Below are 13595 nucleotides of genomic sequence, written 5' to 3' on the forward strand. Positions count from 1 at the left end.
CCAGCCCGGTGCCCCTGTGATTGGGAGAATAGCATGGCATTAGTAGGTACCTCCGCTAGACCATGTATTTAGCCCTTGCAATTCTGAACCTGGCTCAGAGCCCAGATTGGCCACCAGGGGTCGATGCAAGCTCTCAGTTGGAGAAGTGGGATGGGGAGGGGCTGGAGGGGTGGCTAAGGGGAGAGAACCGGAGACACCAAGCCTGAGACCCTAGGCCTGGGAGGGGGTGGGGTGCGTGCCGTCTCCATGGCAACACTTCCTCTAGTCCTCGGGGGAATGGAGCTAGCGAGGCCGGGGGGCCTAACCCCTCCCGCGCGGCCCCTGCCCCAGCCCTTTCCCGACAGGTACGGAGAGGACGCCTGGCAGACAGCTAACGGGTTCTAGCGGAGACCCCCCTGCGGCGCGCCGTATGCAAATGTTATTATTTGCATATGCAAATATGCAAATGTTCCGGCCCTGGTCAGGGCGGCAGGTGGTGAGGAGCGGGAAGGTGTGCGGAGGGGAGCAGAAGGAGATGAGGAGTTTGGGGACCTAGGAGCCGACCATTGAGAAGCAGCTCGGGGTGGTCGCTGGAGTGGGGCAAGCGGAGGGGCTTGGGTTTGATAGCGGGTGGGGGAGGGTCGGCCTGGCCAGCCAGAAGCTCCTCTTCTACTCTATGGGTTGTCTGCCAGGGCTGAGGTTGGCACCGCCTAGCAAGGTTGGCAGCGGGAGCTCGGGCACCATCTGCTGCTCGAGGAGGGGGGAGGGCAGAGGCTCAGCTGGGCTGGGAAGAGGAGGGCCCCGGGACAGGCTACCCCCTCCCCTTCCATACAGAAAATGAGGTGTGTTGGGGGTAGCGGAAGCACACAACAAAACTCTGCAAAACCGGTTTCAGTTTCTTGTTCCCTTCGCCCTTGGCTGTCACGCTCGAAGCCTGGAGGTGTGAGGAGCAGGACCTTAGAGGAACACTCAGACAGTCCCCCTTTTTATCATGACTGAACTGGAACAGGAGCAGATCACAGGCACAGGCACATGCCCCCAAAACACACAAGTCAAGCTTTTGCCCTATCTCTCCTGGGAATCTGCCTAACACAAGGGAGGGAGGACAAGGATGATGCCTGTAGTCATCAAGAGGTCTGAGGGATTCCCAATCTGAGCCTCCCCCCCCCGACTGTCATGAGCCCCCCAAAAATACTGAAGCAAAACCAATTTACTGGCTCATTGGGCGGCAGTGTTGATGTAGGGGTGTCGAGGAGCAGGGAGAGCGGCTGTTCTCTCCCTATACTTGCAGGGCGCCCCCCCTCACTTCTCCCTCGCCTTACCGAGCCGGCAGCTGTCCCTAATTAGAGCGGCGGTTTAATTGGATTTATCAGCAGTTAATAGGAAATTAAGCAAAGGGCCCGAGAGAAGGGGGGCGGGAGGAGCCGGGAGACAGGCTGTGCTTAACTGGAAGGAGGGATGCTGGGGTCCCAGGATTGGAGGACACTGTCTTAATTGAACCCCGGGATCACACTTCCCCCTCAGTATCCTGCCGGTTGAGTTGGGCCCTGACCAGTCCCAAGGGAGAACAGGCGGTATGACAGGGACACTGTTTGCCCCGGTGCCTCCCACTCCCACAAGCCAGCAGCCTGGTGATGGATGACGCTGCCACACTCTGCAAAGGTCATAAGTCTAGGCCAAGGAGCAGACTGAATTGAAAATAGATCAGAGGAAGGGTATTACAGGGTCCAGGACACAGTATACACCCCCTCCTCCAGGTTCTAATTGCTATTAGGAAAGAGAGAGAAAGAGAAAGAGAAAGAGAAAGAAAGAAAGAAAGAAAGAAAGAAAGAAAGAAAGAAAGAGAGAAAGAGAAAGAAAGGAAGGAAGGAAGAAAGAGAGAGAAAGAAAGAGGGAGAGGAAGAGAGAGAGAGAGAGAGAGAGAGAGAGAGAGAGAGAGAGAGAGAGATCCTTCTTAGATGACTGGGCAGCATGCCTGAGAAGGCAAGGGACAGACTGACCCTGTCTTTGGTGTCTTCAACCTTCCCCTCAGCTCCTGGAGATCTCTTTATGGCCCTTGCTTGTGTCCCACCAGCCACCACTCTCCCTCCCAAATGTGTAAGTTGGGGTTGTCAAGGCCTGATGTAAGGGTTGCAGCAGGGACTGAGGAGGTCTGTACCCGAAGCCTGGAAAGGAAGCTTGTGGGCCAATCAAGTCTGGGCCACAGGCCTCTGAGTCCACGGCCCCAGGCAGCTCCTGTCACCACCCCCTCATTACACTGCTAGGCTAATGTGGGCTAACAAGGCTTGCTGGGGGTGCGGCCCAGCAATTTCCCTCACACAATCCCTTAGGGCACAAATGGCAGCTCCTGCATGTGCTTGAGTGCAGTCCCTTGAATGGATGGGAAAGGGTCTCCTCCTTTGTGCCACCGGTGTGTGGTATGTGTGACTGGGGGTGTGATGTGTGTCTATATTCCTGTATGTGTTTCCATTTTGTCAGTGCCTCTGAGTCTATACTGCCCGGTTTGTCTGCCCCCATTTCTATGATTTCTGTCTATAAGTCTCAGGGTGGCTAGGTGTGTTGAGCCTCCTTTCAAGCATGCTTTGACACGCATGTCTGTGTGTCTGTGCACTCTTTGAGTCTGGATGTGTCCCGGGATGCTGGTATCACTGCCTCGAGGAACGTATGTGTGAAAATCAAGAGCTACTGCTGTGTGTTTGTGTGTGTGTGTGTGTGTGTGTGTGTGTGTGTGAGAGAGAGAGAGAGAGAGAGAGAGAGAGAGAGAGAGAGAGAGGCATGCGTGTGCGCGCGCTGCTCTGGTGTCTGCTTGCAGGTGTGTGTGTCTCGGTGACAGTGCGTGGGCGTGTGCCTGGGTGTGAGCTGCGTGGCAGCAAGTACCCGAATGACAGTGTGACGCCCGCGCCCGCGCGCGTTCCCGTGCGCCAGAGCCTCTGATTGAGTCTCCCGCCCCCGCTTCCTTCTCTCCCCATTTCTATTCCCCTCTCCTTTCCCGGCCGGCTCGCCGTCCGCATCATCTCCATCCATTATTGAAGAAACAGCCGCGTCCTCTCCAATCACATCAACACCCCGCCCCCTCCCGGTTCTGCTCTCCCCGTGGCCCCTCTGGCTGCTGGGGAGGAGGGGATGCCCAGGCGTAGCGGGAGCCCTGGGCAGAAGTGGGTTCATGACCCTGTGCCCCGGTCTGAGCAAGGCACCGGGACACCAGGGTCCCTGGCGGTGAGCGCTTTGCATAAACAGATGGCGCGGCGTCTTTGTCTCGCTTGCTAGCCTGCTTGCCGCCAGGCTCCTGGCTCCACTTGTGTCTGGCTGATGCAATCATGATCATCTCAGAGCCTCAGGACCCAGCGCCCTTAATAGTGGCAGCGGGGGTCAAGGGCCCGAGGGGCTCCTGAGCAGATGCAGGGCATTGTGGCATCCCTCTCGGGCGCCCTCTCCAGTACCTCAGCTGCAGCGGGAAGAAGAGGCCGCTGCCAGGTGACAGGAATGTGGAAGAGATGGGAGGGGGCCCTGAGCAGCGCCCCAAGGTATCCGCAGGCTGTCCTGTTGGGTTGCTGCAGCTCCCTGGGGACCGGTACTAAGTCACAGAATAACAGAATAGAAATGGAGCTATAGGAGAGAGAGAGAGAGAGAAAGAGAGAGAGGAGAGAGGAGAGAGGAGAGAGGAGAGAGAGAGAGAGAGAGAGAGAGAGAGAGAGAGAGAGAGAGAGAGAGAGAGAGAGAGAGAAATTTGCAAAGAGACCACAGCAAGGTAGAGAGGTGTAGAGGGGAGAACTGGCAAGAGATCTGACACACAGACGCAGAAGAACTAAGCTAGGTTGAGAGCTGATTGTCCGAGAGGCACAGACAAACCTCAAGACATGAAGCTAGAGACAGTCTGAAGAAAGGAGCAGAAAGAACCAGGGGGATAGAGAGGAAACTCCAGGTGTCTCTGAGGCCAGCCTGGCGAGAGGCTCCAGCCTGAGCGTGGATGCCGTCGGCACCTGCCGAGCTAGTCTTCCTCGTCCCATCTATGTCGTCTGACCACGCCAGAAGAGAGGAGTCTGAGAGACTCCACTACCTTGATGTGCACGAGCGAGTAAGCCACCAGGCACAGACCTGTGTGCACACTCCAGACTTAACTTGAGTAAACACTGGAACTGCAGAGCAGGCGCTGGCCGATAGGGGGAACCCGAGACCTCTTCCCCGAGCCTGAGAGCCGCTCGGCCTCCAGAGGGCGCCGGCACCCACGGACCACCGTAATCGGCTCGCTCCGGAGAGCACAGCTGCATTTGACTTGCTGCGCCGCCAGCCACTCGGATTAGTATCCTGGAGCGGTTTAGAGTTGAAGAGTCTGGTCCCCTTGGGACCACGGGTCGCGCCTAATCCTCGGCTAACGACTCCCGCTGTCCCTCACCTACTGGGCCAGCATAGCCTGAGTTATCGTAGGGGGAAAGTGCAAGGGAGGAGGTGGGATGAGAACTGGAACCCCAAAGACCACGATTCAAACATGGGAACACAGGAGAGGACGGTTCTCACAGATGGGCCCACAGAGACCCCCGGATCAGGAGCATGCAAAGCGAGGAGAAATCGTGAAAGGGCAAGAGCTGAAGCGACACTGTAATAGCTGAGCTTAAGAGCGGACTGGAGACTAAGGAAGGAAAAACGATGGAGGTTCCAGAACAGAGAGGCTCTGGGTCCAGGTCACCAGCACCAGGCAAGCGAGGGCCAAGAGCAAATGGGCATAAAGCAAGGGCCAGCTGTCCCTCCCGGAGTCCTGTCTCCCCAGCTGTGCCACAGAGTACCAGATGTGCAGCCCAGCTGGGCAGCTGCAGGAGCTTGAGCTCCAAGATTGGTATTTAGCACCACCTCCACCACCACCACTCTGCAGCGGTCCAGGCTTGAGGGCGCTGGTGACAGGACACACCCTCCCTGGCTCGGCCCTAGAGGTGCGGATGCTCGGGAAGGGCCCTGTTCTGCTCCAGACTCTGACATCCCACCAGCCCCCCTCCTCTACACCCGCCCCCTCCCCCACACACGTCTCAGTGAGTCTCTGTCTCTTTGTTCTCGCCATGTCTCTGACACTTTATCTCATTATCCGCCGGAGGGAGGCGGAGAGCCCGGACCCCGCAGCCTAATTACAGCAGAGCTTGTCAGCTCAAGGGGCAGGCGAGGTATCGGTGTGTAAGAAAGGGAGGGGCCCCTCAGAAAGGGTTTGTCTCCCTCCCTGTACCCCAGGGAGGCAGTGGTGGTACACAGCTCATCCCAGCAGGTAGCCAGCATAGTACAAGTTCTTTAGAGGAGAAATGGGGGATCATAGGATCCAGCGGTAGGGACTAAGCGAGAGGGGTGAGAGAGGGGAAGGAGATGAGGTTCACTTCCTGTGTCCCCAAAACCAGTCCTCCAAAGACGGGGTGGGGGGGAGGCAGATGGCAAAAACTTCCGCCCAGGCAACATAGCACATACCTAACCCACTGCCTGCCCCGTTTCAACATCTCTTCTAGCTTTCTATGGCTGCTTCCTTCATACGGAGCTTTTCCTCTAGTCCCTAAGCCAGAGACGAGTATGGTGCCCTTTTCCTCATTCCAAACCCCTAAACTGCTACAACTGTTGTCTTACACTTTGAGCACTGGTGGCATTCATACACCTGCATCCTCCACCCTGAGCCAACCACAACTCAGCAAAACCACCCAGACCAAGAGGGTCTGGCAGCAGTAACCTTGCTCGCTTTCCTCCTATATCCGCAAGGCCTGCTAACTCCTGGGAGGCTCCTGGAGTGCAGACGACGCACTGTGCATGCCCCACTGTTCCCTGCTCCCTCCAGTGGACACTGCACATCTCCCCTTTGTTAGAAGGCTGTCTGCTTGTCTGTCCCACACCTGGATCTGGAAGCCAGAGAGGTTCTTCCCTCAGCTATCCAAAGATCCAAGCATAACTGCATCTCTCGTGGGCCAGGGTTTCCTTTTAGTAAGAGAGAATTGGGGAGGAGAACCCTCGAGGCTCCCCTAACAACTTCCAGCCTGTTTTGGATCGGATCTGGAACTGCAGGGAGAAAGCAAGCTGGGTGCGGCTGGCGGGGCCAGGCTGACCCCTCCCCGATGGGGGGCGGGACCCCAGGGGGAGGAATAGGACGGATCCACCGAGGAGACCAGACACTGGAACAAGATGGCAGGAACCAGTCTGGGGGCCCGCTTCTACCGGCAGATAAAAAGACACCCTGGGGTGAGTTCAATCCCCAGAGCCCAATTCCCCTCTTGTCACCCTGCCTTTCAAGGCACCCCCCACCCCAAATCCTGCTTCCTGTTTGGTTTCCTTAGTGTTCCCAAGTTTTCCCGGGGACATTCCATGCTCTGTCTCTGCAATGTAGCCCATGTCCCTGCAGCCTGCCTTGGACAGGATCACTGTAGGGTGAGGGACGTCATGCTGAAGATGTGGCCGTAGGCTTCAGGGCAAGCTCCCAAAGGGAAGGTGGCGTCAGACCTTGAGTGAGGGAAGATAAAGGGACAGAGTGGGTGGGAACTGGGCAGAGTTCAGGCCCTGAGAGCGCCTGGTCTTTCTACAGCTCATCCCAATGATCGGCTTCATCTGCCTGGGCATGGGCAGTGCTGGACTCTACTTGCTACGACTTGCCCTGCGCAGTCCTGATGTCTGGTAACAAGAAGTCTTGGGAGGCGGGGAAGTGGGGTCCTGGGTAGAGGAAAATGGGACGGGACGGGACGGCTTAGGAATAATGGTAAGGTGTAACCCTAGAAGGACCCTCGGTCTGTGTCTGTCCTCATTTCCCCAGCATTTCCGAGGGTTGGAGTGGCCACTGACCCGAGAGACCTTCACCTCCCATCTGGACCACCTGGTGGCTCACTGTCAGTGGTTAGCCACGTGGGGCAGCTGGATCCCAGCAGCTCACCACGGGGTTACCATGGCGACATAGCTCCACTGGCCATGTCTGGCTTTTAGGTGCCTCTATGCCTGACCGGAAGTGCTGGAGGTCTGGCAGTGTGGGACTCCTGAGGGTCTTTGGTTGTACTGCATCAGGGGGTCCTTTGACAAGCAGACCCACTCTGATGCTGGAGTCTGAGGCACACCACTGAAAGCCCGGTCCTTCAGGGTCTGAGTCCCACGACTCAGCTTTGTGCGGTTAGGCGAGGGAGGGAGGCAGGAACCCTGGAAAGTCTATAGGCTAGATCGTCATTTGGTCATCAGCTGCCATGCTTCGTATCAGCACCTGCCGACACGCCCCCTTCTATGTCAATCTCTAGGAAATGTGCTCCCCTCCTCAGGGTAGGGAACCAGGGGTGGTGATATTGAGGTCCTGTTTGACACCAAAGTAAATCCTCGTTCTCAGAAAAGAAATTCTAACCCTCCTGTCCTGTTCACAGCTGGGACAGGAAGAACAACCCAGAGCCCTGGAATCGTATGAGTCCTAATGACCAGTACAAGGTAACTGCAGACCCAGTGTTTCCCTCTCCCTTTCCCTCCTAGTCCCTGAGTCAGTACCACACACAAAACAGGAAGGCAAGAAGCGCTCTTTTAACTCTTTCCTCTCCACAGTTCCTTGCTGTTACCACCGACTACAAGAAGCTGAAGAAGGACCGGCCAGACTTCTAAGCCAGGGCGGGAGGGTCCACATGTATCACTCTCCCTGTCCTTGCCCCAGACCCTAGGGCGTCAGTGTCAGTCTAGTAACAACGTCCAGCTTCTGCTTACCCGGGCCGGATTCCCACGCAGAGGGGAGACGGCCCCGCCCCCACCCTCCTCCCTTGCTCCCAGGAGAGGAAAAGCCTCTGACCCTCAGCTTGAGTCCCACGTGGGGGAGGGGACTCAAGACTGCAGGCGACCAGTTGGGGTTGACCCAAAAAGCCCAAGCCAGTTCCCTTCTCGTCCTGCCCCTCCCCGTGCCTGATAGGGTGTGGCACAGTCTACGTGTTGAGCGTGTCCAACGTGTGCCAACAACAAGCAGGGGCCTGAGTGCCAGCGACGTGGCAGGCCCCACGTTTGTTCGAGTTTTGAGCAGTGTTTGGGGCGGTGTCTGCCCAGGCTCGACTGGGCTCGCCCTGGGTACCCAGCCTGCCTTGGATGGGGTACCTCTACCGTGCAGTGAGCTTCTCTCCTGCCCAAGCCTGCAGCCTCACATCAAGGACACCCCTCCCGCCTTGCACCTGGGCAGTCTTGTGCCTTTCCCCACCCCTCCCTTCCCTTGCTTCTCTGTCCCTGGGGATCAAACAGAAGCAGCCGTGGGCAAAATACAATTTCATTTAACAAATTGAATTTGCTGCGCCTGCTAATCACGTCTGGTGTCGGCTCTGATCAGAGAGGAGGCTACAGCCCCGGGGGTCCTTGTGGTGGTGGGAGGGAAGAAGAAATACATGTTGAGGGAGTGGAATCACTGGCTGGCCCAGGGGACCCCTCCCACAGTAATAGGAACTCTGGGCAGGTTAGCATTTTATTAGATAAAAACAGGAAGGAGGGTGCTTACCCACCCCTTCCTCTGGCTCAGCTCTTGACTCCCCTTCCCCAAGAAAGAGCAGGAGTCTGTAACACTGAGATGTGGTGGGGGGTCAGGGCGGAAAGCGGAGGATGAAGTTGGGTGTCATGGTGCATACCTATAACCCCAGTACTTGGGAAACGGAGGCAGGAGGGTCAGTTCAAGGCCAGTCTCAGCTAAGTGAGAACCCGTCTCAAAAACAAGCCGGATGTGTGTGTTGGGTGCTTCTTGTAGACATGGTTACAAATCAGAAATCTCAGCTACAAATTCTGGAGGGGAGTTTATACCTCGCTCTTGCCCTAAGTGGAAGGCCTCCCCCTCTCCACTAAAACCCGAAAAGATGAGTGACATCTCTTCTGTGGTCCAGGGAGGCAGAAAGAAAGGTAACTTCCGGTCTGTGGGCTTTGCCTGCCAGGTGTCCTCAGCGTTCATCAAATCCAGGCATCGGGAAGCCCCTGGCAAACTGTTCCACCTGTTGCCGGAGGTTGGCCAAACGCTGACTTGTTTCTGGGTCCTTGAGCAGGAAGGATTTGAAATCCTGGAGCTTGGCTGAGAATGGAGGGGAAAATTGGTCAGAGGGCAGCTGGGCAAAGCCAGGAGCCAGGACGTGGGGCAGAGCCTACGGTGGGTGAAAGCGGCCGCACACCTCTGAAGCCACTCACCAGTCTTGTGCTTCACCTCTAAGCCGATGTTGACGCCTTCATCGATAAAATCAACAACTCTCCGGAAGTCATCCTCACGGAACTGTCGGGAAGTCAATGCTGGGGCTCCTGGGAGGGAGAGCAGAAGACAGACAATTAGCATAGCCACGATACAGCCAAACCCTTCCATCCTCAGACCCCAGGTCTCACCAAGCCTCAAGCCTCCTGGAGTGATGGCACTCCGGTCTCCGGGACAGGTGTTCTTGTTGGCTGTGATGGACACAAGCTCCAGTACACGCTCTGCTCTTGCTCCATCCAGGCCTTTGGGTCGCAGGTCCACCAGCACCAGGTGGGTGTCAGTACCACCTGAGGAGGGACAGTGACAGGGAACTGGGGTGTCCTGGGCCTCTGCTTGAAGCCACAAAGGCCTTCACCCACTCCCTGGCTTACCAGACACCAGTGAGTATCCTCGCTTGAGCAAGGCGTCGGCCATGGCCTGGGCGTTCCTCAACACTTGTAAGGAGTACTCCCGGAACATAGGGGTGCAGGCCTACAGGTGAGACAGTAGCTCCTGTTACTGCAGGGCTGAGTAAAGGCCCAGTCTTGTACCGAACAAGAAGGACTCTGTGACCCTGGCCTTGCCTCCGGGCTTAGCCATTCCCCTTCCACCAGCCTCAGCTTCAGGTACAAGAAGGTAAGGAAGCAAAACCTCTGGACCAATGCACCCCGACACAAGGGAAGGCCCCCCGACCTGCTTGAGGGCCACGGCTACGGCAGCAATGGCATGGTTGTGGGGCCCCCCCTGCAGAGATGGGAACACAGCAAAGTTGATTCGATCCTCAAAAGTATAAGGGATCTCCTGGCCAGTCTTGGGGTCTACGGTCCGCACTCCCTTCCGGTAAAAGATGAGTCCTGACCTGTTCGGAAGACGTGTGGTCAGACTCTGAAAGGAAGGGCGAGTGACCGTGGAGAGAGGAAGATGGCTGACCAGCTTAGGTGCTCGGAGTATCTGGGTCCCCTCCATTGGGAGGCTGCACTGGGTTCCAGGGGGAGAAGAGACCAGCCTCAGTGCACCCCAAAGTACCCTAGCAAGGTGTGACCCCGGGGAATTCTCACCTGGCCCCTCGAAGCGTCTTGTGAGTGGTGGTGGTGACAACGTCCGCGTACTTGAAAGGTGAGGGGATCACCTTGGCGGCCACCAGGCCACTGATATGGGCCATGTCTGCCAGCAGGTGTGCCCTGACCTCATCACAGACCTGGGCAGGTAGAGAGACAGGTATCAGCCCGGGGAAGATGCTGACAGGTATACACAAGGACAGCTGTCCTTCCCCGCCCCTGGCCCCGCCCCATCCTCGCCCCGCCCCCGCCTCAGGGCATAGAGGAGTGCTTGATCGGCAGTCCCTCACCAACCTCTCTCATGCGTGCATAGTCAATGAGACGGGCATAGGCACTTGTGCCAGCTATGATGAGCCGTGGTCGAAAAAGCCGAGCAGTCAGCGCCAGCTGGTCGTAGTCGATGAGGCCAGTTTGGGGCTGGACAGACAGATAGACAGCTGAAGCCCTGAGGTGGTGGCAGCTCACGCTCCTGGAGGCTGAGGGATGCCCAGAGCGCCAGCCCCTCCTACTGGCCCAGAGCATCAGCCCCTGGAACACTTACATTGAGTTTATACGGCATAGACTCGAAAAAGATGGAAGTGGCGGAGATCCGCTTGACGTCAGACATATAGCCGTGGGTGAGACTAGAAAGGAGGGAGACCTCAAAGCGATGTAGCCTGACTTAACCGGCCACTTCCAGCCACCTAGCAGACCTGTCCCACTAGCTTGCTCCCCCCACCCCACTGCTCTGCCCACCCCATGCTGGGTACTCAGTGTAACATGGGACGGGTGTGGCCCCATCTTTACGGGACCCAATGGGTATTCACTCGCCAACTTCCTGTCTCCCGTCCTGTGTCTTGGTGCCCAGCAAACCCATCATCCGGCCCACCCATACTCACTGGCCCCCGTCGGGCAGGTCCAACCCCATGATTCGATCATGAGGCTGCAGGAGGGCGGTGTAGGCAGCCAGATTGGCTGGAGACCCTGAGTAAGGTTGCACATTGACTCCCCATTGTGCGGGATCCAGGTCAAAGGCTTCCAAGGCCCGGCGCTGACAGAGCAGCTCGATCTCGTCCACGACTTCTGCTCCCCCATAATATCTGCCGTGGTGGAGATGGACGGTACATAAGGACGCAGAGAAAGGGCCTCTGACCAGCAGCAAAGGACTGGGCAGCCGCTGTTCTGTAAACACTAACAGGGCTCAAGAAGGTTCCGCCACTGGGGGATGCCATCCCTGCTGCTGCCCTCCAGCCCTCTGGTCTAGCCTCACCTCTTGCCAGGGTAACCCTCCGAGTACTTGTTGTTGAGACAGGACCCCAGGGCCTCCAACGCAGCTCGGCTGCAGAAGTTCTGGGGTGGTGGGGGGGCAATGTCAGAAGGCAGTGACTTCTGGACTTCCCCTGGACTCCCACGGCCCACCCCTGCCAGAGCCCACAGGCTGCAGGGGGCAAGACAGGATACATCAAAAGCTCTGTGTTCCTCGCCAGGCATGAGGCGGGACCAGAAGCAACATTCTCAGAAACTCAGTTGTCATGGTGGGTGGCCCCAGTAAAGGCCTCCTATCCGCTCAACCTGTGTTTCCAGGTTCTTCTTTCTTCTGACAACAGGAGGAAGTAAGGAAGAGAAGAAGCTATGTGGTTCTAGAAGCTCCCCGACGCCCAAGCCCCACAAACTGGTCCTGCCTTATGCTACAGAGGACAATATGGAGAGAGGGAAAAGGCCCAGGAAAAAGCCCTTGAGTCTGACAGGGAGGTGTGGAGAAGTCACTACCGTGACTATAGGTGACATGGTGTTCCCTGCGTGCATGGTAGCTCGCTCACTGACCCATAGCCTTACATCCTACCTCTGAAGCAATGAGTTCCAGACCACGACACTGTCTGTCCTTCTCCCTCTGCAGAAGCTCCCACATCTCAGGGTCACTGTCTGATAAACTCTCCTGGCCCGTCCAGCTTCCAGCTGCTTCCCCAGCCTGTGTCTGGGCCACCTTGCTGTGCTGGGCCCGGGCAGCCATGCAGACCAGCTGACCACATCTCTGCAGAGGCTCGGGGCAGAAAAGCCAGGATTAATTAAAAATTGTCCAGATCTCTCCCAATAGCCCTTGGTCACGGGTACAGACAGAGAGAGCCCTCTGGCTAAGTAGGTCCAGCCAGCAGTCAGCTCTCTCCACCCCCACCTTCATCTTGAATAGCAAGTTCCAGAGTCAAAGGTTCAGATCATTATCCAAAGGGCAGTTTTTCTGGATCAATCCTAACACACCGCATCCCCAATCTCCCTACACAACACCCAGTCTCTCTGCAAAGTCACAGAGCAAGGCTTGTGCTCTGGAAGCCCATGTCCCTCAAATTCAGGTGAGACACACTGAGACTGCAGAGTCTCCCCACACACAGGAACAAAAGGACCATCCTGAGATCCTGGCTGCTCTTGTAGAGAACAGAGGTTCATGTTCCAGCATTGACAGCAGCTAACAACCATCTGTCAACTCCAGTTCCAGATCTGGTGCCCTCTCCTGACCTCTGTAGGTACCCAGACTTGCACACGGTGCACATATAGTGCAGTCTAAATATTCAGAAACATAAAGGGGTGGACTTCCTGCAGGGCCTCCAGACACGAATACCTCATGAACAGGGATTAACATCACAGGCTGTTTAAGGGTGATTTCCAGAGCAACTAAAGTAGAACAGACTTTTAAGCAGTTCTTGGATAGAGTTGTGTACTGGCGGGAGTTGGGGTAGTAGGGTGAAGGCGTTTGCCCAAAGGGAAGCCAAAATCTTATTTTATCTCTCTCACACACACACAAACACACACTCGCTACCTCCTTCCTGCCCACACAGCAGCAGGACCCTTGCGTGATGAAAGTACTGAGGCTCGGTTGCATCATCTCCATAGCTCAGAGCTGGCGGGAAAAATCCAACTAGCGCATCGAAGCCGGGAACCCCACTTGTTCGCTAGGACATTGCTAACACAGAGTCTGCGGACCTTTACCTTAAAAGAGCCGCGTCAACTGGGCGATTACAAGACCCCAGGACGCCTGATCGCCAGAACTAGGGGCCCAGGCACCGCACGTGTGCTGTCTCAGGGATTTCCTGGTTAAGCATCCGTTCCCCGAGGCCCCAGAACACGTGCGGTGAGGAGCCAGGAGAACGCCACTTTGGGTGGGCCTTCCCACTGGTCATCCAGTATACGGAGTCCTGTTCTTACCCGAGTGGTCCGAAGCAAAGAGAAGGGTACCATCGCTACCGGAGGCTACAGGAGGACCAGCCACTAACTCTGTATCGGTGTAGTACCGGGGTCGAAAACCGGCTGCTTTTAAAGAGCATGCGCGAGAAAAATGCCCCCGTGAAGTCCGAGTTAAAGGGGCGTTCCCGGCGCATGCGCAGTGCTGATCTCTAAAATTGCCTTCTGGGAATCGTAGTTTTTTTTCC

General features: G+C 56.6%; 2 protein-coding genes across 3 annotated transcripts; one reads left to right on the forward strand and one right to left on the reverse strand.

Moving 5' to 3' along the window:
- Positions 1 to 6035: 6035 nt before the first annotated feature.
- Positions 6036 to 8220, forward strand: Coxfa4l2 (cytochrome c oxidase hypoxia associated subunit FA4L2). The gene is made up of 4 exons (XM_076920501.1): positions 6036 to 6177; positions 6518 to 6606; positions 7332 to 7392; positions 7504 to 8220. The coding sequence occupies exons 1-4, from the start codon at positions 6121 to 6123 to the stop codon at positions 7558 to 7560; spliced, it is 264 nt and encodes an 87-aa protein (XP_076776616.1). The 5' UTR covers positions 6036 to 6120; the 3' UTR covers positions 7561 to 8220.
- A 162-nt stretch (positions 8221 to 8382) lies between these two features.
- Shmt2 (serine hydroxymethyltransferase 2) lies at positions 8383 to 13530 on the reverse strand. Of its 2 annotated transcripts, none has more exons than XM_076920499.1 (12): positions 13372 to 13530; positions 12017 to 12214; positions 11444 to 11523; positions 11073 to 11273; positions 10736 to 10817; positions 10489 to 10611; positions 10195 to 10334; positions 9830 to 9995; positions 9529 to 9628; positions 9289 to 9444; positions 9100 to 9207; positions 8383 to 8986 (listed from the first exon to the last, which is right to left on the reverse strand). In XM_076920499.1, the coding sequence occupies exons 1-12, from the start codon at positions 13402 to 13404 to the stop codon at positions 8859 to 8861; spliced, it is 1515 nt and encodes a 504-aa protein (XP_076776614.1). In that variant the 5' UTR covers positions 13405 to 13530; the 3' UTR covers positions 8383 to 8858. The 2 variants fall into 2 exon arrangements, with proteins under 2 accessions (XP_076776614.1, XP_076776615.1); XM_076920500.1 differs by having other exon boundaries at positions 12017 to 12205; positions 13372 to 13524.
- Positions 13531 to 13595: the final 65 nt, after the last annotated feature.

Source organism: Arvicanthis niloticus, chromosome 22 (genome assembly GCF_011762505.2).
Source record: "Arvicanthis niloticus isolate mArvNil1 chromosome 22, mArvNil1.pat.X, whole genome shotgun sequence".
NCBI classification, from domain to species: domain Eukaryota; kingdom Metazoa; phylum Chordata; class Mammalia; order Rodentia; family Muridae; genus Arvicanthis; species Arvicanthis niloticus.